A 26,531-nucleotide genomic window follows, 5' to 3' on the forward strand; every position below is an offset into this window, starting at 1 on the left:
CCCCTTCCAACTCTGCTATTCTATGATTGTATGATCTAGTCCAACCCTCTGTAAACCGCCCAGTGAGCTTCGGCTGTGGGGCAGTATATAAATGTAATAAATAAATAAATGTGCAGGAAAACAGAGGGGCAGCCAGAGATTGCTCTGGTGACTTCCCAGTACAACAGCTGCACAGACCCTTCCCTGCCAGGATGGGGCTGGAGTACATTAGACCAGCTCTGGGTCTTCTCCCACACTTTGTCAGGCGAGGGGAAAGGAGGGAGGGCAGATGAAAATCTGCTCATGACAAAGGATGGTCCATCGGGAGCCCAGCCTGGCTTAATCAGGACTCAATGCTGGTGGAAGACGAGTGGGAGAGAGAGGTTTGAGTGGAAACCAGGATAGGGGACCCCATCTTCCAGAGAGATTGGTTGTTTCAGTTTCGACACCCGTCTTCTCCAACCTGGCACCCTCTGGATGTGTTTGGACTACAACTCTCATTGTCCCCAGCCATTACAGTGGGGAGGATGGGAGTTGTAGTCCAAACACATCTGGACGTTGCCTGGAAGGCTGCTTTACATATTCAAAGAGAAGCCAAAGCCTGTATGGCGAACTAACCCTCTGTAGCATCTCCTGGTAGCTGTCCCTGCTAACTCTTATGCCAACCAGCTCTTCACACAGGGTACCCAAAATCCTCTGGGAGAGAAGAGTATGCATCTGTTTAGAAGTGTTTTAAAAACAACAACCAACAGTCTCTGGAAAGGACACACACACACACACACACACAGAATCAGAAATGGTCACAGCCCCACACTGTCGCTGCACAAATCACATTAGATCCAAAGCTGCTTCCCATGACCTGAGTTAAGGCTCACTGGGCCCAGATGGAGGGAACTTCCAGCACCCAAGAAAGCCAGCGAGATTGGCGTTAAGCAAATCTTCATGGCCGTGTCCCTTACGAATCGGCCTTCCTGGGTGGCCTCAGAAGTTTTGATGTGCGTGGGGTTGAGCATCCTACGGCCACTTTGCCACCATCTAAATCTGGAGCTATTTTTCTTTTTTTGGGGGGGGGGAAACAGCGTTGGACCAGCTGACCCTCAACGGGCCTCCTTCTCTTCCTCTCTCTAGATGTAACCCACAGGGGCATCCAAACCCACATACTCAGCTGAACTCCATTCATTGCCTTTGTCCATCGCCCACGGCAATCTTGGCCGTGATCACCCAACGCCACTTCCTCGAACATGCCAACTGGGTGCATTCAGACAATGTGTAAACTACTCGCTCATGATGGATCCACAGATTCGGGTGACCCCGAAGCTGTGGAACCACTTCGGGAACCAATGTCAGGGCCGGCCCAAGACCTTTGGCTGCCTGAAGGAAAGAAAAAAATGGTGCCTGCTTCCATTCCGACAAACCCTATCTGGATTGGCAGGTGACTTGTCCTTAATACTGTTGATAAGATTGCATCCTCCATTGTAGGCTAATATAGGCGGGGTATAGCAGGCTTTCTGGCACACAGGTCTTTCCTCTTCCCACTATCTCAATCCAGACAAGACTGAGATGCTGCTGGTGGGTGGTTCTTCTGGCAGGATGGTGGGTGTTCAACCTGTTCTGGATGGGGTCGCACTCCCCCTGAAGGAGCAGGTTCATAGCTTTGGGGTTCTCCTAGAACCATCTCTGTTACTTGAGGCTCAGGTGGCCTCGTTAGCATGGAGTGCCTTCTTCCAACTCCATTTGGTGGCCCATCTATGCCCCTATCTGGACAGGGATAACCTAGCTTCAGTCGTCCATGCTCTGGTAACCTCCAGATTAGATTACTGCAATGCCCTCTACGTGGGGCAGCCTTTGAAGATGGTTCTGAAGCTGCAGCTTGTGCAAAATGCAGTGGCCAGATTGATAACTGGAACCAGAAGGTTCAAACATATAACACCAATTCTGGCCCACTTGCATTGGCTGCCTATATGTTTCTGAGCCCAATTCAAGGTGCTGGTTTTAAGCTATAAAGCCCTACACGGCTTGGGACCACAATACCTGATGGAATGCCTCTCCCTACATGAACCTACCCGTACGCTACGCTCAACATCTAAGGTCCTCCTCCGAGTGCCTACTCCGAGGGAAGCTCGGAGGATGGCAACAAGGGAGAGGGCCTTTTCGGTGGTGGCCCCCCAATCATGGAATGATCTCCCCGATGAGGCTCGCCTGGCACCAACACTGTTATCTTTTTGGCGCCAGGTCAAGACTTTTCTCTTCTCCCAGGCATTTAACAGCATTTAACAACATATGCCAAGTTTTTTTTTAATGGACCCCAGAACTGTTGTTGTTTAAAATGGATACTATTTTATACTGTTGTTTTTATGTATTTTTGATGCTTTTAAATTTTGTATACTTTTTTTTAATGTTTACTGTTTTTAACTTTTGTAAACTGCCCAGAGAGCTTCGGCTACGGGGCAGTATATAAATGTAATAAATAAATAAAACATTCAGCTTCATGGTATAATGACCCCATTGGGTTCTAGTATTATCCGAGAAAGAGAGAGAGAAATACATCTCCCTAAATAAATAAATATCTGCCACCTGATCCAAGCGAGCTCTCTGGTTATTTCAGAATGCATTGCAAAACCTACCTTTAACATCAGGTATTTGGGGTTACATACCCCCCTTCTAGATATTTTAATCCATAACTCCTATCATTTTAGATTGTAAGCCTGTGGGCAGGGACTTTTTAAGAAATACTTTTGTAAGCTGCTGTGAGAGCCTTTTTTGGCTGAATGGCGGCATAAAAATGCTTAAATAAATAAATAATAAATAAATCCCTGGACATCAGCCATTCTGGCTCAGCCTGATGGGAGTTGTAATACAAAATATGCACAGGGCACTACATTAGAAGACTGCCCTGCTTGTATATTTGTAAACAAACCAAATATTATTAGGGGGAAAAATAGGGATTTCAGAGAAATCCATTTGGGGGGTGCTAGAGTTTGATGAATTTCCCTAGGTTCAGCCCCCTGGATTTTGTTCGCGTTCCTGTCATCACGTCTGACTTGGGCTGGAGTGAACCGGGCCCGTTTGCAGATTTTCCCACTCATTTTGCATTATTCCACCCCCCCCTTTCCTGTTCACATGAATCCTCCGTATTTTGAGGGAATTGCTCAGAATTTGGTGCTTCTGGAAATCTGACTCCTTTTGGACTCAACGAAGTTTCGTGGTGGGTGAGACTTTGTTTTGCATTTGTGAGCTAAGCTTGGCTTTTTGCTACAGGCTGGGAACTTTGTCTTTTTGCACGTTACCTATATAAAAAATGCCATAAATTTCAAGGGCTCTTTCTCTTACAAATGAAAGCTGGCTACAGGTGATACTGCTCGGAATTTCTCCCTGATTGGAGATGTGAGGGGCACATAATAATCAAGTCATTTCGATCTCTTCCAATGCCTTGAGTACAGCCAGTGGTTTCCTGTACATTTCCTCAAATTTATTCAAATTTATGTAGCTATATTTCTTCTCCTTTTTCTCTATTTTGTTTGGTTCGGTTGAAATCTTACAATTAAAAATGAATTAAAACAACCTGCACGTTCGTTCGTTCGTTCGTTCGTTCTCTCTCTCTCTCTCTCTCTCTAACACCCTGCATTTTTTTAAAAAAAATATATTATTTTTTTATAAGTCGTTAAAGTTTTGAAGAAGAATTCAGGGGAACTCCTTGCAAGGTTGCAGAGTGTCAATTGCAAACCGCCAGAGTGTCGATTGCATTTGCGGTTGCGGTTCTGAAAACAACGACGACGCACCCGACAAACGAACTTCGGCTTCTGCAAACCCCCTACTCTCTCGAGCGCCCAGTCAAGAACTCCACGGACTCACATTTGTCCGTCCCGAGAGCCAGTAAAAAGATCCGCTCTGATACCCAGAAAATTTTACAAGGGGGCGGCAAGGCTTAAAAGTGGTGGGAAGAAACCGATCATGCCAGGTTCCGGGGATGAGAAACCCGTCAGGAATGCAAGGCTGAAGAGCAGCTGTTAGCAAAAATCTGGCAAAGGGGTTTTGGGCAAAGTGCCTCGGAGGGGTGGTTTGGACGGCAGTGGAGGGGGGGGACAATCCACAAATCACAGCTTCAAATAATGAGGGGGGCGGCTAGATGCCTTTTCCCTCTCTAGCCTCCGCACTGAAGCCAAAAGGCTTCAGACAGAAGGAGCATTTATCCAGACACCAAAGCACCCACATGCGAAGGAGTCTGCCTAGCGTGTCTCTGAAGGATTTCTCGCTCGGGTCTGGCTTTGGGCCGGTCAGCCTTTGCTGTGGCCTTTCTTCAGTAGGTTGGATCGGATGTTCTCATCATTGCTAAACACACAGGCGCGGGAGACTTAGCAGCACTCAGAGGGAGCATGCCTATAGCCTCTCTGCATGAGTCCATGTTGGGCTGCTTCCCTTCCCTTCTATCCCCACTGGTGACTAATTTTGCTGTGGGTCTCAATTTGGCCCTCTAAGATTTCCTAGACAGCTCTGCTCCTTACCCTGGGCCCTGCCCTCTTTCTCCAACCACCAAGTTTCCCAGATTTTGCACTGCCCTGCCCAATGCTTAATCCCAGAGCTCACGTGATGATATGGAGATGAGTTTGAACGAGCTTCAAGGTGGCATTCAGAGAACCTCTAGGACCTCGCGGTTGGACTGGGCATGTGCGAATCCGAAAAATGTGCGCTCTCTGAATCTCATCTCGAAGCTCATTCTGACTTGGGTCCATATCCGTTGGAGACCTTTTTTAAAAAATTATTTACCTATTCATTCATTCCTCATGAAAACCCATGTGCATTTCCATATATTTCCAAACAGATGTATCAACTGTGTGACTTCTTGAAATCCCTGCATTCTTCCACCATTGACGAATGTGTCATTACGCCCCTAAAGTACGCGTCGTTCCATCTGCATTTTTCAACCATACGGATAAGTCGAAAGCAATTTTTTTGGGGTGCTGGAGGTCCGCAAATCGCATCGAAAACTCAGAAATGCATGGGGCTCCACCGCCGGTTGCACCCGACTCCGTGTTTGGTCCGGAAGGTGGGAAGAGGGTGAATCCTGACCAGAAACGAATTCCTCATACATCCCCACCTTTAGCCGATTCACACACCCTTATGACAGAGCTCCCTATAAAATGGGAAGAGTCGGTGAAATTTAGGAAATCACTGTTGTCCTGGCCCTTGGAATCGTCTGGAATTTTAACCGCAGCTTCACAGAGGCCTCCCCGGAAGGGAGAGCTATCTCAGAACACAGCGTCTCTCCCCCCACTTCAGGAAAACCTAGTTGCCGGTATCTCCCGTCCTTTCTTCCCAGCGTCCTCCCTGGAGACTCTATTATACCCACTGATTTGTTCACACTTCTCATCCCCCCCCCCCCGTGTGTTTGCACACAATGATGACCCAAGATTTATCAGCACGGTGCAAAGGCTCGGTTCCTGGGAGTCCCCATGAGGCTATTAAATTGCACTGGGATCACAGCACTGCTCTCTCTCTCCGCCCCTTTTGGCCTCCACTTCAAAATCCCCCCATCTTTAATTTCTCTGGGAGGGAGGGAGGGAGGGAGGGAGGGAGGGAGAAGAGCACAGAAACGCACACAGTCAGAGGGGACGCCGTTCCATCCCCTGGCATTCAACAGGTGCGGCTTCTTGCTCCCCGAGGTGGCAGAAAGTTGGTTTATGCTACAGTCAGTCTTCTACGAACATCAAATTGAGTACTTTGGAAAAAAGGAATCCATCTTGTTTCTCCGAGAAACGCCCAAAGCCAACATGACGTGCAAGTGTGGGATGGGGGTATTATTATTTTTTTAAAAGGTAAAAATAGAACTTTGGATGTTTAGAAACTAAATTCACTGGAGACCTTCCTTCTGTTTCAACTCATTCAGGATCTGGGCCTTTTACTGATTTTTTAAAAACAGTCTGGTGTGTGTGTGTGTGTGTGTGTGTGTGTGTGTGCAGAAAGTCGCAAACGCAATCTCCCCAAAACAGCATTTGGTACTTGAGAAACATAGATGATTTTTTAGTTATTTGATACCCCTAACCCTTTCCACCAGAAACGGCACTCAAGACAGACAACAATAATACAACACAGGCTAATAACCTCCTCTTAATTCAGAGACAGACGTGATTGGGTTGGATCCAGGATCACCCTTCGACAAGAGGAAGGGAAAATAAGAACGTAAGAAGAGCCCTGATGGATCAAACCCAGGGCCCATCTAGTCCAGCAGTCTGATCACACAGTACCCAACCTGTTGACCAGGGACCCACAAAATAGGACACAGTGCAACAGCACCTTCCCACCCATGTTCCCCAGCAACTGGTGCCTATAAGCTTACTGCCTCTGATACTGGAGGTAGCACATAACCATCAGGGCTAGTAGCCATGGATAGGCTTCTCTTCGAGGAATGCATCCAACCCCCTTTGAAAGCCATCCAAGTTAGTGGCCATCACCACATCTTGTGGCTTTGCGCCTTCTTTTCTGAGCGATTTCCTGGAACGCAAAAACCCAACTGGGACAGTTGCTTCTCTGGTCCTTTGCCCGTCTTAGCACCCATTCAGTACACTCCCAGAGTATCCCCCTTAAGCATCTTTCTTGCCACACCCAGGCAGCCGGCTCTTACCTGGACCCTCGCCTCAGTGAGCTTGGTCCTCTGAGCGAGCTCTTCTCGGGTGTAGATATCCGGGTAGTGGGTCCTCTCAAAGGCCTTCTCCAGCTCTTCGAGCTGTTCGGCCGTGAAGGTTGTCCTGCTACGGCGCTGCTTACGCTTCAGAGGAAGGTCTGGCTCGGATTCAACATCAGATCCTTCATCCAGCCTGTTGCCTGGTGGAGGAGAAAGAAAGAAAGAAAGGGAGGAATAGAAAGGGGAGCCAATCAGAGCAGTGCCATGACCATTGGGCCTTCAAGTGTGCAGCAGAGGATTCTGATGAGGACAAGAGGGTACGAAAGTTAGCATAATTCAGTGCTGCCAGTTCCCCAGACTTATAGGAGTCTCAGGCTACAAAATCAGGCAACAGACCTTTAGCAGGCTAGGAAGGGCTGCTCTGACTACACTACGGGTCTTCTCAGCCTCCATAAGGCTTCAGCTGGCTTTACCTCTCTGCTGAGACAACATCCTCCTATTGTCCTAGTAAGAGAATGCTTTAGCCAGCAGCTACACCAGGTCCTACTTTCTTCCTGCCTTGATCTCGTTACCAGTTTTCCCAGCGAGACTCAAAAGCCCACAGAACATGACAAGAAGAAAGCTAAGAGGAATAAGAAGCAGTCCTCGCAAAGAGAAACAAATGTGAGTAATGAAAAACATATCCGTTTTTTTCTCTAACCCGTGGTGCTCGTTTAGGAACAAATGAAAATTGGATAGGTGGCAAAGAACTTTCAAGCTCTGTGTAATGATGGAAAGGTTCTGTGGGGAGGAGGAATGAATGAAAAGCAATGCGATGTTGCTGCATTCATACATCAACTGAACAAGCAAACCCACAATTGGTTTTGGCATAGTTTCTCCATGCAGCTGGTCCTCATTGTCTACATTTCCTAGTGATGGGTGAACTTCCCCTGAGAGAATTTGTTATTTATTCGGAAAGTAACAAATTTATCCAGATGAGCTCGGATGAGATTTCTCCATTAACACAAAACAAGGTGCATCTTGGGAGCTGGCTTTTTGGAATCCTGTCTTGAGCCGTGATGCCATGCCTCACCATGTTAGGTGGCCCCTTTCTGATTGGTTGATTTCACGTGGCCTACTTGCCTGATGATGCCAGTGGAGGCTGGTGGCTTTGATTTCAGTGGGCCAATGAATCCACTCTGGGTTTCAGTGAGAATCAGGCAGAACTCAGGCCAGCTGGCAAAAGATGGAATGAATCCATGAAACCACGTGTCAGTTTGGCCGTGTCTCCTGCTCTATTCGTTCGTAAATAAACACATTACATTAAACCTTCAGCCTGCTATATTCCCAGAGAAGCCTTTTCCAAAGCTCCTTACCTTTCCCCTCTGCTATAAGGGAAAGGTTATGCTTTTTCTTTTTACCCCTTCCTCAGGTATTTAAGCGGTGGTGCTTAGCCTGAGGGAGGCGTGCGCGTCAAAGCCTTGCGTGCGAGGGGGTGGCGTCGCGGGAGACAACCATCTCCTTTGGAACAGGGCTTATTCTACGGAGCCGAATAGGGAATGGAAGAGATGGCCCTCGCTTTCTTCCTTCTCCACCTGCCCTCCCATTGGCATCATCCTTCCATAGCACCACCGTGCCCCCCCCCCAACTTCTTCAGGGAGACTCTTTAGGCCCTAAAGTTAAATTAATCAACAGGATTAGGCAGAAATTGGCCACGGTGAGACCCTTCAGGCTTGCCTCGAACCCTTGAGGCACGCCAAGGACCTGCTGTCTATGCCTCAAGCACCTCAGTGCTGTCTAGGAGGATTCTCCATCCAAGCCCGGACATGGCGACGCATTCATTAAACCCGCGATCGGACTGCCTGCGCATTCGGAGTGGGAGAATGGGACCGGCTGAGGCTCAGACGGGTTTCTCTCCTTCGCGCTTCCCTTTCTCCTGCTCTCTCCCTCCTTCTCCGTTTCTGTCGCTGTCCCCTTCTCCCATCTGGACTTCTTTAATCCCCCCTCTCCAAAGGGTCTGTCTGACAGCCCGCTGCTGACCTACGCAGGGGGAAACAGTGGCCAACTCCGAAGATTCAAGTCTAGATCTCATGTCTACCTTTCGTCCGGCTGGACCGGAGGAAAGACAGGACGGAGAGGTAGCAAACTCCATCAAAATGTAAACCAGAGGAAAACGCAGCCACAACTATATGAGCAAAAAAGAGATGATGATGATGATGATGATGATGATGATGATGATGATAGAATCGTAGAGTTGGAAGGGGCCTATAAGGCCATCAAGTCCAACCTGCTCAATGCAGGAATCCACCTTAAAACCTCCCTGACAGACAGCTGCTCAGCTGCCTCTTGAAGGCCTCTAGTGTGGGAGAGCCCACAACCTCCCTAGGTAACTGGTTTCATTGTCGTACTGCTCTAACAGTCAGGAAGTTTTCCCTGATGTGCAGCCGGAATCTGGCTTCCTGTGACTTGAGCCCATTAGTCCGTATCCTGCACTCTGGGATAATAATGCCTTGTTCCTCTACCCTCATACAATTTTTCCTCCTGTGTTGTGGATTGTCAAACCCCAAATGAGAACGTGGACAATTGGGATGAGATAAAAAAGGTCTTCAGAATAATAGCTGCCCTCCCCCTCCCCCCATTGCTGAAAGTTCAGGTGTAGGACAAACAAATATCCCAGCGGTCGTAGGCACAAGGAGGCCACCAGGAACTGAGCCTCCAAAGAACCCATCACCTCTCTCTCTGTGATTCATTTCAGCCGCTCCTTTCCCAATCTGCCGCTTCTCTCCCCACACCTGGAGTGCCCCCCCACCCCTCACCCCCATTTTGATTACAGTTTAACATAGTTTAAGGTTTGGCGGTGTGAAGCCGTAAGCAGAAAAACCAATCGCGTAATAGTTGATATGCGTTTTAATCTAGTAATTCGTCCCCAGCAGAATGAATGAGAGAGAGAGAGAGAGAAGGAGGGAGGGGGAGAGAGAGAGAGTATTGGTGGGGTGGTCCGGGAATACCAAACAGACCAGGCGGCTGGCCTAGCAAAATGAAAAAAAAAGTCATTTAAAGCTCAGCTGGGGACCGGCAAACTCAGCGGTCGCATTAGCGTCGGGGACCTTTGGCAGATGGAAATTCTTCTCTCTCTGCTCAGGCACTGAACTGGTCAGCTGTAACAGAGCTGCGTTGGGAGACAATGCCCATCGCGGCGTTTACAACCTGGATATTTGACTAAGAAGAGCAGCGATTCTCTGTAGAAGGCGGAGCAAAAGCACTTTCTCTCTCCGGCTGCCGTTCTACTCTTGGGCACAGTCCAAAGTGTTGCTGCTCACCTTGAAAGCCCTGGCTACAGATGTTCCAGCCTACAACTCCCATCAGGCCTAGTCAGCGTAGCCAGCGGTGTGGGCCAAGAGAAGTTGGGGCCAAAACTTCACAACTTGCCCATCGCTGATCTAAGTATATGTTCCTACCTATACAGGTCACTCGACATCTGAGGCCCTCCTCCAAGGGAGGTTTGGAGGGCGGCAGCAAGGGACAGGGCTGACTCAGTGGTGCTAACGTACACTGGTGGTTTTGGCCCCACCCACCACCAGAACGCGGCCCCCGAGAGCTTCTCTAAATGTGAAACCAGCCCTTTGATCGAAAGACCCGACACAGTGAAAAGCCCAAACGTTTCAGCTTTTTCTTGACCCCTTTCTGCTTCCAATGTCCTTTCCAGGAGCTTTTCCATAGCCTACTCTCAGTGGTTCCATTTGACCTCATGCCTTTGCTCCTATTCTTTGCCTCCCAAATGATAAAAAAGAAGAAGAAGAACGTGAGAAGGGCCCTGCTGGATCACATTCAGGACCCATCTAGTCCAGCGTCCTGTTCACACAGTGGCTGACCAGATGCCCAAGGTGAACCCACAAGCAAGACCTGAGGACAACAGCACCCATTCTGCTGGTGTTCTCAGCAACTGGTGTACAGAGGCATACTAGCCATCAGGGCTAGTAGCCATTGATATTCTTCTCCATGAATTTGTCTAACCTTCTTTCAAAGACATCCAAAACCACCTCTTCTGTGAATGAACCCTGCAGTTCAACTATATGCTGTGTGACGAACTTCCTTTCATCTGTCCTGAATCTCCCATTTCTACTAACTCCGGTTGGTGGCCCAGCTAACCCCCTATCTGGACAGGGATAACCTAGTTTCAGTCGTCCATGCTCTGGTAACCTCCAAATTAGATTACTGCAATGCCCTCTACGTGGGGCAGCCTTTGAAGGCGGTTCGGAAGCTGCAGCTTGTGCAAAATGCAGCGGCCAGATTGCTAACCAGAACAAGAAGGTTTGAACATATAACACCGATTCTGGCCCGTTTGCATTGGCTGCCTAGATGTTTCCAAGCCCAATTTAAGGTGCTGTTTTTTAACCTATAAAGCCCTACATGGCTTGGGACCACAATGCCTGACGGAACGCCTCTCCCGACATGAACCTACCCGTACACTGCGCTCAGTATTTAAGGTCCTCCTCCGAGTGCCTACTCCGAGGGAAGCTCGGAGGATGGCAACAAGGGAGAGGGCCTTTTCGGTGGTGCCCCCCCGCCCCCGACTGTGGAATGATCTCCCTGATGAGGCTCGCCTGGCACCAACACTGTTATCTTTCAGGTGCCAAGTCAAGACTTTTTTCTTCTCCCAGGCATTTTAACAGCATTTAACAACGCTAAGTTTGTTTGTTTTTAATGGACCCCAGAACGCTTGTTTTTAAACGGATACTGTTGCTTGATACTGTTGTTCTTATGTTTTTGATGGTTTTAAATTTTGTATACTTTTTTTTAATGTTTACTGTTTTTAACTTTTGTAAACCGCCCAGAGAGCTTCGGCTACGGGGCGGTTTATAAACGTAATAAATAAATAAATAAATAAATAAATCAGCCAGCTTCATGGGATAATGACCCCATTGGGTTCTAGTATTATCCGAGGAAGAGAGAGAGAAATACATCTCCCTATCTGATTAATCCACACCCTGCATCATTTTGTACACCATTACGATGTCTCCTCCTCAGTCGCCTTTCTTCTAAGCTAAAATGCCCCAAGCATCATAACCTTTCCTTGTAGGGGGGGGTCGTCCCAACTCCTTCAGCATTTTGGGTGCCCTCTCTCAACTTGGCTGTGGTCTGGCACCATGATCCCCATCCCTTTGCTTCTCACCTCCCATTCGCCACCCTCCCAGCTGTGAAATTTATTTGCCACCATTCATGAAGCACATGACCATGGTGAACCTATAAGAAAGATGTGGGATGGGGGGGGGGAGGAAGAACGAGGCAACGTGGAAAAGGGTGCACCCAATCCCCTTCACGACAAGCGCCGGACACCATAAAAAAAAATGCCCTAAGAAACCAGCCAGGCTTTATAAAAGACAGAATCGAAGTTGCCCGAGAGTCGCCTGCAATTGAACTCGTCGCCCAATCTTCCCTTCCCAGAGAAGAAAGCCAGAGAGAGAGAGAGAGAGAGAGAAGAGAGAGAATAGATGTGACAAAAAAGAAGAATTGGAACCAGAAGTGAAAAGAAAGATATTCCTGCATCATCGGTCTTTTTATCAACCCCTGTCATCTGTCGCACCAGAGAACTCTCGGCTGTATTGTCTCACCTTGGACAAAAACGGGGGGAAAAAGGGCATTTAATTATTTTTTTTGATGCCGATCTCTTTAGAACTGCCCGGACAGGCACCTTAGGGGGCCATTAAGGGCTGAATGTGTTTGCTGACAGCCCCAAGTGATATCAATAAACTCTGGCACATCGGCTCCCCGGTGCAGGCTCTTGGAGAAGGTACGACTTGAATATTAAAACCTCCTCCTTCAACGGCCTGGAAAAGACACTCAGAATGGGAGTGTTAGAGGATGTGAGAAAGGAGGGGGTGGTGGAAAGCGATGCAGAAATGGAAGTGAGCGAGAAGGATAAGGAGTCCTTAGCAGAAATGCCAGGGAACAGGGGGACGTGGGATTCTCTCGAAAGGAACACAGACAAAGCTTCAGCGTTAAACAGAAGACCAAGGACAGGCCAAGACGCGATGCTCCCTCCTTCCAAACTGTGGTATGATAGAGGCAAGGTGCAACCTTTGGGAGATCACAGAATTCTAGATTTCAAAGGGTCCATTTAGGCCACAGACTCGAATTCCCTGCTCAGTGCAGGAATCCAGGTTAAAACTTCACTCGCACATGGCTGCCCAGTCTCTGCTTGAATACCTCCAGGGATGGAGAGGCAGCTGGTTCTGTTGTCTGAGTGCTTGGGCCACTAGGAAGCCTTTCCCCTCCTGATGTTCACCTGAAATCTGCCTTCCTGTAACTTAAGCCCATAATTTCGTGTCCTACAGTCTTGCATGTGGGACTCAGTACCACAGGATGTGGTGATGGCCACCAATCTGGGTGGCTTTAAAAGGGGGTTGGATAAGTTCCTGGAGGTGAAGGCTATCAATGGCTACTAGCCTTGATGGTTGTGTGCCACCTCCAGTATTTGAGGCAGTAAGCCTGTGTGCACCAGTTGCTGGGGAACAGGGGCGGGAGGGCGCTGTTGCACCATGTCCTACTTGTTCATCCCTGGCCGATGGCTTGTTGGCCACTGTGTGAACAGAGTGCTGGACTAGATGGACCCTTGGTCTGATCCAGCATCAGGGCTCTTCTGATGTTCTGATGATAGAGAACAGGGTGAGGCCTACTTCTATGTGATGGGTACTTCAGAAGTGATATCACATCCTCTCCCCTCTCTCTTCTCTTCTCAAAGCTAAACATACCCATGTCCTTCAATCTGTCCTCACAGGACTAAATTCCTAATCCCCTGACCATCTTTGTTCCAATTTATCAGAACCCTTCTTAAAGTGTCCAGAACTAGATGCAATCTTCAAGGGGAGGTCTGGCCAGCCCAGAATAAATTAGAGCTCTTACTTCCCGTGATTTAGAAACGGCAGTGCTATTGATGCAACCTAAAATGGCATTTGCCTTTTTTGCAGCCCTGTCACACCGCTGGTTGTTTCTAGCTGTAGCAGAAGTTCCCTGCTGGAATTAACAGCCTTATGTTGGTTGGTGGCATCTCTTCCTCTGGAAGGTTTTGAAGAAATGGCCAGGCAAGTGTCTCCCATGGCAGCCGTTGGCATAGCAAAGTTCAAAGGCAAATGGTTAGGTCGCCAGCCTTCCCCAAACTTGTGATGGTTGACACAGCAGACCCATTGAATATTGACCCATGTTCCCAACTCGAAAAATATAGGCTTTTATGATCTGTCTGGAGACAGAACGCTAGACAAGGGGGACCTGTGGTTTATTCTACAAAGGCTAACTCACTAGAACTTCCCCACTCAGTAATAGTGCACCTCCAAATATAAAAATGCTGGAAAACAAATAACAGAGAAAAGCTTGCTGACTTTATGGCCCTACTTATAACCCTTTCCCAAAGGCATTGGAAATGCTGTGATCCACCAGGGCTTTTTTCCTTCCTTCTGCTCTTATTTTCCCAAAGGCAATGAGGACACAAGAATAAACCTATCCGCCTGCTTCTGTTCTCTCCCTGCTTCTGTCCAGAAATTGCAGCACCTTAAGGATGAACATAAATGTATTGTGCTATGAGTTTCTTTAGGCAAGAGTCCAGGCTCTTTAGATACCTAGAGTGGACGATAGGTACGTCTTCAGAATTGGGCTACTTTGGTCAGGGCCTGTTACTTCCCAAGTTGAAACAGGCCTCTGTCTGAAGTCAACAGATCCAAAGCAGCCCCAGAACGAGGCTTCGTTAGCGATTCATATTTTGGAGATGCCGGAAGTTTATACCTCCTGCAAATAGCGTCTTTTAATTTTGTTTCTGCGAATGCCGATTACGAGTGGGGTGTGTGAGGGGGGAGAGTGAAGCTGAGGGACTGCCTTGCCCACCTTCTAGTTCTATGGCATGTTTTACCAAGGGTCTCTAATAGCTATGCTTTGGGGGAGGATGCGGGTGGGGCTGTAAGATGGCCGTTCTTCCAAAGTCACCAGGCTTCACTATGAAAGAAGCCTTAAACTGGTTTTCTTTTCTTTTAACATAAGAAGAACCATGATGGATCAGACCAAGGGTCCATCTAGTCCAGCATTTGGTTCACACAGTGGCCACCCAGCCACCCATGGGAAAGCTACAAGCAGGACAGCACCCTCGCACCCATGATCCCTAGGAACTGGTTTACATAGGCTTACTGCCCCTAACACTAGAGATAGCATATCGCCATCAGGACTATGAGTCTTTGATAGCCTTCTTCTCCAGGAATTTGTCCAATTTTGGATGGCTTTAAGCCATCCAAAATGGTGGCCATCATTACACCTTGTGGAAGTGAGTTCCATAGTTTAACTCTGCACTCTGCACTCGATCTGTTCTGAATCTCCCACCCATCAGCTTCATGGGATGACACCATTAGGTTCTGGTATTACGAGAGGCAGAAGAAAATGTCTCCTCATCCATTTTCTCCCATTTATAATCCATTCCATTAATTTCCCAAAGACTGGTTATCAATCGACCTAATTTCCCCGCCATCCCACCTGTCGTTTCGAAACTGGGCGAGTTTCCCGAAGTGCCGGATCGGGGTTGATGCACACCTCTAGTATAATTTTACAAAATGAGAGCAAGCATATTGTTGAACTCAACACACAGCTATCGACCAACTGAAGAAAGCGAGATCCAACCACAATAAGGTCAAAATCATGATCATTTCAACTTAAAAACAGACAATAAGCCTTTGTCAGCGCTGAAGTCAGATAGGGTAAATATTCTTTCTTTGCCTCTTTCCCTTTACTTTCCTCACCTTAACCTGTGCCTGCAATATTGCAAAGAAGATGGCGGAACGAGAGGCGAGGTGGTGTTCCCTTCTAAACCACCAGCTTTCCCCGAAATGTGCTCAATACAACCACCAGGCTTATAGAGCGCCATGATTTTTCTTGGAACGGTTCCCTGCCTGCTGACCCACCTCCTCCTCTGCAATCCCTAACCTTTGCCGGCTAACGTCTCCTTGTAAAGCTTCTTGCTTACCTGCCAAGCTGGTAACAGAAGCTGGCTTTTGCCAACGCCTTGTTTCTGCCGGAACAGAGGCTTTGACAGGGAATGCAAGTTTACGGTGCAGGGTGAAACTGGAGAGTTGGGTTTTTTAGTGCAGAGCTGTCCGAAAGAAAACCCTGGGCTTGAGGCAATTGCAGCTGTGGAGGAGCTGACATAAATTTCTGGGAAGGCCTGAGACCGTTGGGTGGAATGCCAGGGTGTATCGGAAGCTACTTTCTACTAGATATGCTACGATGATTTAGAGGGGGACATGGCTGTCCATTTTGATGTCTCTCATAAGAACGTCAGAAGAGCCTTGTGGGATGAGACCAAGGGTCCATCTCGTCCAGCATTCGGTTCACACAGTGGCCAACCGGTTGAGGGAACCCACACCCAGGACATACTAGCACCCTCTTTCCCTTGATTTTTTTTAAAAGTGTCAAATCTATTAACTCATTTGCAAATAGTGACAAGCATGAGGTTTGAACAAGTTCCCTCAAATTTGTGCAAACTTTCTACTTGGCACAACTTTCCTCCATAGGCTAAAAGAAGGCTGAATCAGTCCATGGAGGAAATTCACGCAAATCGAACTGAGGATTGGAAACGCGACAAACGCGACTGCCTGCTTGAAAATGTGCAAATATGTTCGGCGGACACATCCTTGTGCTCATGTGTGGAGCTTTGAATGAGGCATGCTGTCATGTTTTGTGAGCAAAAATGAAACTCTCACACATCCCCAGTCCTTGTGATTCATAGTGCTGATATTAACATCCGTAGCCCTAAAAGGTATGGGGCCAGGTTACCTGAAGGATCACCTCCTCCCATATGTACCTGCCTAGATCCTAAGATCATCCTCAGGGGTCCTTCTCTGTGAGCCCTTGCCATGGAATCATAGAATAGTAGTTGGAAGGAGCCTATAAGACCATCGAGTCCATCCCCCTGCTCAATGCAGGAATCCACCCTACAGCATCCCTGACAGATGGTTGTCCAGCTGCCTCTTGAAGGCCTCTAGTGTGGGAGAGGCCACAACCTCCCTAGGTAACTTGTTCCATTGTTGTACTGCTCTAACAGTCAGGAAGTTTTTCCTGATGTCCAGCCGGAATCTGGCTTCCTGTCACTTGAGCCCATTATTCCATGTCCTGCACTCTGGGAGGACTGAGAAGAGAAAGGGAGGCAGGTGGCTACCAGGAAGAGGGCCTTCTCTGTTGTGACACCCTGGCTCTGGAATGAGCTTCCTAGAGAGGTCCACCTGGCACATACATTGTACTTTTTCCAGTGCTAATTCTCCCAGTATTTTAGCAATTTACTCTTCTAGTCTTTTACCTCTGCTATTTTAAATCCGTATTGTATATCTCTGCCTTGCTGAGAGGTTTTATTCCGGTTGTACTTTTGTATTTGTGGTTTTATATTGCGGCTTTTAAGCTTTTTGCTATATTTTATGCCATACCTTGTGGTTTTAATTTTTGTGAACCGCCCAGAGAGCTTCGGCGATTGGGTGGAATGGAAATGAAAGGAAATAAACGAATAAACAAATGCATCCCCAAATGCGGCGAATTGGAAATGAAAGCAAAAAACACACCCGCGAGATCCCAAGAAGCGTCTGGAAACTACGTCTCATTAAATGGATTCACGTGCTCCCTGGTGTCTGGAGTTGCAGAGCCCTGGATCTGAGGGTCTTCTCCATTTCCTCGCCATTGCAACCAGCTGTCCCTCAAGGTTTGATTGAGCCACTCCTTAGAAAAGCAACTCTGCTAACCACGGCCTGCCTTTTCATGCCAGCAGCGTCTCCTGTCTCCCCCTTCCACCCCAATCAATCTCCAGTGCAATTTCACCCCCCAACCCTCTCCCCCCCACTCAGCTGGCGACGGACAGCGCTGTTCCCAAGCAGAAAGGGAATTTAGCCCCTGGAAGGTGGCGGGGGGGGGGGGGAGAAAAAGGAAAAAAAAGAAAACACGTCGACAAATTTCTGATTTGTAACACTCTGGGAATGGGTTTATGGCTATTGTTTGAGTGCAAATTTATAAATAAAGCAAAACCGAGATTCCAGGGTGAGGCCGATGAAAGGCAGAAAACGAGAAATTTTATGCCCGTAAGTAGCGTGGTCTAATGACAATTTTTGAGGCAGCCGACCGTGGTTCGTAAACTCCGCTAAATGATTGCCGTGGAACCGGCCAGGCGACTTATTTCTTAATTAGTAGTACACATAAGTCACGCTGACACTTCGCGGCAAGCAAACGCGCCACGTTCCGAGTTGGCCCAAATGGAAGGGGGAGGAGAGAGAAAGAAGGGGGGGGGTTTGAGCCATGCAGAAACTTGGCCATGGTGCCACAGAGAAGGGCCAAGGGTCCATCTAGTCCAGCACTCTGTTCACACAGTGGCTGACCAGCTATCAACCAGGGACCCACAAGTAGGACACGGTGTAACAGTGCCCTCCCACCCATGTTCCCCAGTAACTGCTGTATGTAGGCTTAATGCCTTGGATACTGGAAATAGCACATAGCCGTCAGGACTAGTAGCCATTGATGGCCTTCTCCTCCAGGTATTTATCCACCCCCCTTTTGAAGCCATCCAAAGCGGTCGCCATCACTACATCTTGTGGTCCACTTAGCTCAGTGTTTTCTATACTCAGTGGCCGGCCGTGGCTCTCCAGTTTTTCTGATGGAGAGCTTTCCCAGGCCAGACCAGAGATGTTGGAGATTGAACCCAGAACCAATGGCGTAGCACCAAGAGAATGCCCCCAACCCTGGAAACAAAGTAAAATCCCAGTGCTTATGGCTCTGAATTCAATAGCTACATAGGAAGCGATAGTATCGCTCTATTTAGCTCAGCATTTTCTGTACTACGCATGTTGAACCTCTTTCAAGCCGAATTCCATTTTGGAGAAGTTCTCAGGGGCCAAAGACAAAAGGGGGCATGGATTTCTCTGATATCCCTACTACATACAAATCAAATCCCCATTTCTAAAGCTAAGAGTGGCTGTCACACATCTTGTGGTGGTCAGTTCCAGAAGTTAACAATGAATCATGTAAATGAAGCCCAAGGGAGAATTTAAGCTCCTGGATCACTTTACGCCATTTTCATAGCATTTTCTGAACGGTCAGACCTTTGTGAATAATTGAAAGACTATTTACATTTTGCCTTCGGCTCCGCCCACTACTAAAATTTCAAAACTGCTCTGAAATTAAATATGGCCATCCGCCTGAAAGACGTTCAATGTCCTTGCTTTAAAACGTGCTAATTGTAGATGACGCGGTTCAGATTAAGGACCATGGACCTCCTGGTTCAGAAATCAGTCCCCTAGCCACTAGGCTGCACTACCTCACCAACACATTCCTCCAGGCTAAAGCATGGGATCTCATTGGAAAATGCAAACTGTTAAACTGCAAGATAAATTTCCCTCTCAGGTGTTCTAGCAACCCGTACATGCCCACTGAGGCTAATTTTACAAAGCTAATGGGGTATGCATGTGTGTGTGTGTTGTTTTCAGATTCAATATTGGTTCGTTCATTTTCAACAGCCTCCGGGCTGCCTCATTTACCACTGGATTTATAGGCTCATGATGACAGTGTGTGGACTGCTAGCCTGCCTCCATGCGGCTCACAAATTGTAGATATAAAGAGATAGGGAAACGAGGGCTTTGCGAAGGTTGGCGGAGGAGCTGAGCTGTGGGTTTCTGAGCGTTTTGGCCTCATGAGCTCAGCTCCGCTCCGCTCGTGGAGCAGCTGAGCTGGGAAACTGGAGAGTAGCAAGGGAGGCGACTGGGAGAAAAGTCACAGCCAAGTGGTCAGGAAATCCAACTAAAACTGAGCACCTTCCATCCTAGAATCATAGAGTTGGAAGGGGCCTACAAGGCCATCGAGTCCAACCCCCTGCGCAATGCAGGAATCCACCATAAAGCATCCCTGACAGATGCTTGTCCAGCTGCCTCTTGAAGGCCTCTAGTGTGGGAGAGCCCACAACCTCCCTAGGGAACTGGTTCCATTGTCGTACTGCTCTAACCGTCAGGAAGTTTTTCCTGATGTCCAGCCGGAGTCTGGCTTCCTTTAACTTGTGCCCGTTATTCCGTGTCCTGCATTCCGGGAGGATCGAGAAGAGATCCTGGCCCTCCTCTGTATGACAACCTTTCAAGTATTTGAAGAACGCTATCATGTCTCCCCTCAATCTTCTCTTCTCCAGGCTAACATTGGACGGACAGCAACAATGTGATCTTCTGTTAGTATCAAGACCGGCCCTACTGTTTGGTGGCAGGGTCTGGTGGCTGATTTTCAGTGTCACGAAATGGAAGCCAATTGTTTCCTTAATAATAATAATAATAATAATAATAATAATAATAATAATAATGCCATGGAAGAGCAGGGACAGTGCTTGGATTTCTCACCTCTAGCACCAAAATGTACTAAGTCCTGGGGTGTGGGTGTCAAAGGGGCCCCATTCTCTGGTTCACCTCAGCTAGCAAAATGCCTTGGGCTGACCCTTATTTATTTATTTTATTTATTTATATCCCACCTTTTTTCCTCCAAGGAACCCAAGGCGGAGTACATAATCCTCCTCCTCCTCCTCCCCTCCATTTTATCCTCACAACAACAACCCTGCGAGGTAGGTTGGGCTGAGAGTCTGTGACTGGCCCAAAGTCACCCAGTGGGCTACCATGGCCGAGTGGGGACTAGAACCCGGATCTCCTGACTCCCAGTCCAACACTCTAACCACTACACCACACTGCCCCTACACCACCCTTAGCACCGTTTACTGTTCCATGTCTCTTTCATTCACTTGTTTCCTTTTTCAGCATCTCTATGTGAAATGTAAGAATTTGAACCATTTCTGGCTTACCCGACTAGTTTCCAGAACACACACACACACACACACACATTATACACAGACAAAGACACAGATGTATGCACACACACACACTAAATTAGACAAACACAGATAAAATAAATTACACACACATACAGATACAGACACAGAGAGACACAAATAAAATTATATATAAATATATATGTACACACACACACACACACACATATGCACACAGACAGACACACAAATAAAATGATACTACAAATGAGAAGGATCTTGGAATTGTTGTAGATCACAAGCTGAATAGGAGCCAACAGTGCGATATGGCTGCAAGAAAGGCAAATGCTATTCTGGGCTGCATTAATAGAAGTATGGCTTCCAAATCGTGTGAAGTACTGGTTCCTCTTTATTCGGCCCTCATCTAGAGTATTGCATCCAGTTCTGGGCATCACAATTGAAGAAGGATGCAGACAAGCTGGAGAGAGGAGGGCAACCAGGATGATCAGGGGTCTGGAAAGAAAGCCCTATGAAGAGAGACTGAAAGAACTGGGCATGTTTAGCCTGGAGAAGAGAAGATTGAGGGGAGACATGACAGCACTCTTCAAATACTTGAAAGGTTGTCACACAGAAGAGGGCCAGGATCTCTTCTCCATCCTCCCAGAGTGCAGGATACGGAATAAGGGGCTCAAGTTACAGGAAGCCAGATTCCGGCTGGACATCAGGAAAAGCTTTCTGACCATTAGAGCAGTATGACAATGGAACCAGTTCCCTAGGGAGGTGGTGGGCTCTCCCACACGAGAGGCCTTCAAGAGGCAGCTGGACAACCATCTGTCAGGGATGCTTTAGGGTGGATTCCTGCATTGAGCAGGGGGTTGGACTCGAAGGCCTTATAGACCCCTTCCAATTCTACTATTCTGTGATTCTATGATTCTATGAACTTATATATGCATGCATGCATGCACGCACAAACAGATAGACACATAGAAACACCCCCACACCATTGATGCAAAAATAAAGATGCAATTTCCAAACTGTGGAAGGGAGACCCATGGAAAGAAAGAAAAAAACCCAACAGGTCTCTTAAAAATAATAACATCCATTCTGCATCTCGAAGCGCTGGCCCCCTGTCTGGCTCGCTCAATTTTAAGAAATCCTTTGCTTCCAAGAGTTCTGGATTCGCTCCAATATTTTCGGAGGTAGGAAATAAACTGGAGCTCAGAACCTTTGTTGACTCCATCAGGTTCAGGTTACCGGCGGGGTAGAAAATTATAAACAACTGGCCGACATTTCCATATCTAAAGCATTTCAAATGCCTCCACCCCAAACGCCCCCCTCCCATATACTTAAAGGTACATCAGCTTAAGTGGAGCCTGATGGGGCGAAAAAAGAGCCAGGTGGCTTAACCAATAAAGAGGACATCCTTTAAAATGTTTAAACACATGCACACGTACACCCCAACACTGCTTCATCTATGCCCGCGTCTACACTCCAGACTAAGTTATTTGGTCTCAGGCACAGCTCTCCAGGGGATTAGTGTGCGTCAAACATCTGTATGGTTAGGACCAACTCTGATTCACATTTGGTGTGACTGTTATGGATGCTTCATCTCTCTCTCTCTCTCTCTCTCTCTCTCTCTCTCTCTCTCTCTCTCTCTCTCACACACACACACACACACACACACACACACACACACACAGAGCAGCCTTACACGGATCCCCAAAATGTTGACACATGCATGCAATTAGATATTGCTGTTCCATCTGTGATACCAACTCACGGGGTGTTTTTTTGATACTATCTTGATGGCAGGGACAGAGGAATCCACATTGTACATGGCCCAATCATTTGTCTACGAAGCCCAGGGCATCCCTCGTTTCTGGAGGGCAGCGGCACCATTTGAAACCTTGAGAGGGTGCTGTGGGCGCTCTCACAAAATGGCCTGCCCATGCATAAAACCGTTACCACGGTGGGCATGGCCAGTCACAGAACACTCCTTTCCCAGAAAGCAATCTGGTGAGGCTCAAAGGAAAGTCACTTGCCCAATAATCAAAGCCCAAGAGCAAAGCTGCAAACAGGATTGGCAGAGATATCCATTTCAGGGCTGGAGTTAGGTAATTCCAGAACCTTAAAACTAGCCTGGTAGCCAGTGCAATTCCCTCAGCACTTTCAGGATATTGCACAAATGTCCTGAAATTTGTGCAAAAACCAGTTCAGTCCTAACAGTACCGCAAAGTCTGCCATCAGTTACTTAAATCTTGGCATTATTCAAATGTTACAAACCCCCACCCTCATCCGTTCCTTGTTTTTCAACTAGTTTAGAAGTCTTCCACCATTCCATGTGGATTTCCTTTTACAGGCTTTACACCAGAGCTAAAAATCATCAAGATTTTGCAAGAGATTTTGCACAGTCACCCAGCCTAACCACGTACTGGGTTCTTGTCCTCAATGAATGCAAAAAGCCCATCAAAACTTCCTCCAGTTAGTCCAATTCAATTCCTGCTTCTAATGTACCTAACTGATCCTAATCTTCTATCTTCTGGGGTGTATTTTTAGGAACGCAGGAAGCTGCCTTAAAATGAGTCAGACCCTTAGTCCATGTAGCTCAGTATTGTCAACACTGACTGGCAGCAATGGCTCGCCAGGGTTTCAGGCAGGAGTCTTTCCTAGCCCTATCTGGAGATGCTGGGAATGAACTTCTCCATGCACATCAGAGGTTCTACCAGTGAGCTACAGTCTCTTCTCAAACAGCATAGCCAATCAGTTAAGGCATAACCTATTAGTGATCCTGCATTTTGCAGGACCGCTAATAGAATGTTTTGCAGGATCACTAATAGAATGTTTTTAGGATGTTTTAATCATGTATGCTATGTTTTAATTAGTTTTTAATTAAACTACCATTTAGGGCTACCATTGTCCCTAGTTTGGAAACTTCAACTAGTTCAAAATATGGCAGCCAGGTTGTTCACCGGTACATCTAGGGGTGAGCATATTACCCCAACATTAAAATCACTCCACTGGCTGCCAATTAGTTTCCGGGCAAAGTACAAAGTGTCGGTCATTACCTTTAAAGCCCTACATGGTTTGGGTCCAGGTTACCTGCGGGATCACCTTCTCCCATACAGTCCACCCCGCACACGCAGGTCCTCTGGGGAGAACTTACTTCAGTCAGCGAAAACTAGGCTGACATCAGTTTCCCAGAGGACCTTTTCTTCTGTCACCCCCAGATTGTGGAACAGCCTGCCGGAGGAGATTCGTAATATTAACTCTCTGTGTGATTCTAAGGCATCTTTAAAGACGAGCCTTTTCCGGCAGGCCTATCCAGATCAATGTAAAATCAATAATTTTTAAGATGTATTGATTCCTGTTCTAATGTTATTCCCTGCCTCGATCCAAAGGGAGAGGCGGGTAAGAAATAAATATATTATTATTATTATTAATAATAATAATAATAATAATAATAATAATAATATGTTTTATATTCATTGTTGTTCCTTGCCTCAATCCAACTGGAAAGGCAGGTAAGAATTATTATTATTATTATTATTATTATTATTATTATTATTATTATTATTATTATTATTATTATTACCTGGAGAGGCTGGGGATTGAATCTGGGACCTCCTACAGGCCAAGCAGAGTGTCTACTGTTGAGATAAAGCCCCTCCATCTACTGATTTTAAAACCAGGAGCAAGTATCTATGACTTTTAAATTATATATTGTTTTAACTTGGATCATGGTTTAATTTGTTTTTAGCTGTGTATATATTTATTGCTTTATACTGTATGTTTTTATCTGTACGCCGCCCTGAGATCTTAGTGATATAGGGTGGGATATAAATAATTTAAATAAATAAATAATTCCCCAATTTGGTGCCCTCCCGATGTGTTGGACTACAACTCCCATTCTGGTAGAGACAGCTCGCAACCCAACACATCTGGGGAACACCAGGTTGAGGCACCCTACCCAAGAGGATGTTTATTCTCAAACTCTCAAAATGAAACAAAGATATCCACGGGAAACAGAATAAACCTGTGACGTACGTGATGAATAGTTTGAAATATTCCTTCACGGCTCCATCATGGGGGAAATTAGAGAAGGGGGAGGTTGCCGTCGCGTAATCAGGACAATTAAAGGATATGAAATGTCATCTACTTCTGAATTCATACTAGTTCTATCACCCTCTTCATATTTAGGACAGGGAAAGTTTTGGAAACTGTGACACTTCCTCGCAGTTGCACTGCACCTGGGCTTTTGTAGTCTTAGGTCTGCAGAAACCCTAGTCTTGCCCCCGCCTCATGCTCGACAAGGATCACGACACAATGGAAGGCTGATTAAAATAGGGGGCACCGGAATCTGTCTTATACTGAGTCAAACCATCATTCCATCCAGGCCACTATTGTCAACACTGGCTGGCAGCAAAGGCTTACCCGGGTTTCAGGCAGGGATTCTTTCAGCTTTACTTGGACATGCTGGGGATTGAACCGAGAGCCTTCTGCATGCAAAACAGGAGCTCTAGCACTGAGCTCCGCAGTCCTCCGTTTTAAATATTCCCTGAACACAGAAGAGTTGGGAAGAAATATCACACTCGCCACGAGCAAAGCGTCTTGGCAAATGATTGGCAGCTTAGCCGTGATACAGTCCCACCATGCAGGGAGTTAAGAGTCCCCAAAGCAAGAGATCAAGAAAGACACCACCAAGCAGAGATCAACAGCATCCATAAACTCCAGTGGTGGTGATGTCGTGGTGGTGGTGTGAAATCCTCCCAACCCATTTCGTTTCGTTGACTTTGATTTCTGCCCGCACTTCACGGCACCCTTTCAAAAACCCTCAGAACAAAGATTGGTTATATTTAACCTGAAAAGCTTCCAAAAGAAACCGGTGTGTGTGTGTGTGTGTGTGTGTAGGAACTTTTGCTCAAAGTTTTTTTTAAAAAAAAAGACACCAAAAGCTATGAAGCAGAGCCCCCCCCCCCCCGAGATGGGGATTTGCTTTGATATCAGCGGTGAATGCAGAGAGAGAACAAGACCTCTTTTCGTCACGACACCCCCAGCTGAGTTTTAATGCTTCAGGAGCTAAAAAACAGAGAAGAGGGAGGAACAGGCAGACAAAGATAGAAATGGCCTCAGGAAACAACTACATAAATACCACTTAACTCTTTCCCCTAAGGTTCCTCAGACCGCTGCCCACCCCCACCCAATGAGTTTATGGTACAAAGACCCCCTTCCTTGGAAACAGAGGTGAGGCCTCAAAGCTTTTGTCTTCCGAGTTAATTAATTGAGGTATTATTGGGTTGATCTCCACCAAGAAGTTAGGAGGACGCAGCTGGGCGCAGAAGCCTCTTGAATGAAGGCTTGGAAAGGGAGTTCCGGGACAGCGTTAAAAGTCCAGAAATCATTTGGGGAGGGGGTAAGGAAAAAACAGGGGGGGGGGATTCGGGGGAGAGCTGTTAGTCTGGCGAAAGGAATGACACGTCTTTTCTTCAAAGTTCAAACTTCTCCAAACTGAAAACAGTGACGGCGTCATTTCTGTAGTGGCAGCTGCGCACAGGGACAAATGGAGCTGAACACACTGCAGAACAGCATTGAATAAAAACAAAACAAACCTGGATTTCCCAGTGAGGGATGTCCCTAAACCTTTCCACTACTTTGCTGCCGGTGGTTCCACTACTGCTTCCGGTATGTTTTTTTTTTTTTAAAGGATCTTTCAAATCGATATAGCTTTTGTTTGATGTGGTTTTCGAATCTGATTTCAGAGAAGCTCCCGGGGGCTATATTCTGGTGAAGTGTGGGGTGAGGCCAAAAATACAATACAAAACAAAACCCTGGGGTGTTTTTGGTTCAGGCTCTAGCTGCCGGTAAACCAAGCCTTGCGGGGACAGCGAGACTTTTGGAACGGGAGAAAAACCTGCCCCAAGCCTGGGAAATGACACAATTAGTAGTTGGGGGAGAAGGGGGTCAGGAGGGGCCATTTGGGCACCGTGTTCTTCGCTTCCTCACCCTGAACCAAAGGCACTGGTGCCCTTCCTCTAGCAAGAGGGGCAACGGTGCTTGTCCTTGAACACCGTTCCGACGGAGAAGCAACGTAGGGGAGCAGAACGGGTCAAGGCCCCCGAAACACCAGCCAGGCACCTGCCTCCCCCCTGCTTTTAT

General features: G+C 47.2%; 1 protein-coding gene across 4 annotated transcripts in view; it reads right to left on the minus strand.

Annotated features, from left to right (window-relative positions):
• Positions 1-26,531, minus strand: part of PAX7 (paired box 7) — a 137,159-nt gene that overhangs the window by 53,783 nt on the left and 56,845 nt on the right. For all 4 annotated transcript variants that reach the window (XM_063145483.1, XM_063145481.1, XM_063145482.1 and 1 more), the window contains exon 5: positions 6,599-6,798. In XM_063145483.1, the coding sequence (XP_063001553.1) occupies positions 6,599-6,798 (200 nt within the window). The remainder of the gene's footprint in view (positions 1-6,598; positions 6,799-26,531) is intronic.

This window comes from Elgaria multicarinata, chromosome 20 (assembly GCF_023053635.1).
Source record: "Elgaria multicarinata webbii isolate HBS135686 ecotype San Diego chromosome 20, rElgMul1.1.pri, whole genome shotgun sequence".
In the NCBI taxonomy this organism is placed as follows: Eukaryota; Metazoa; Chordata; class Lepidosauria; order Squamata; family Anguidae; genus Elgaria; species Elgaria multicarinata.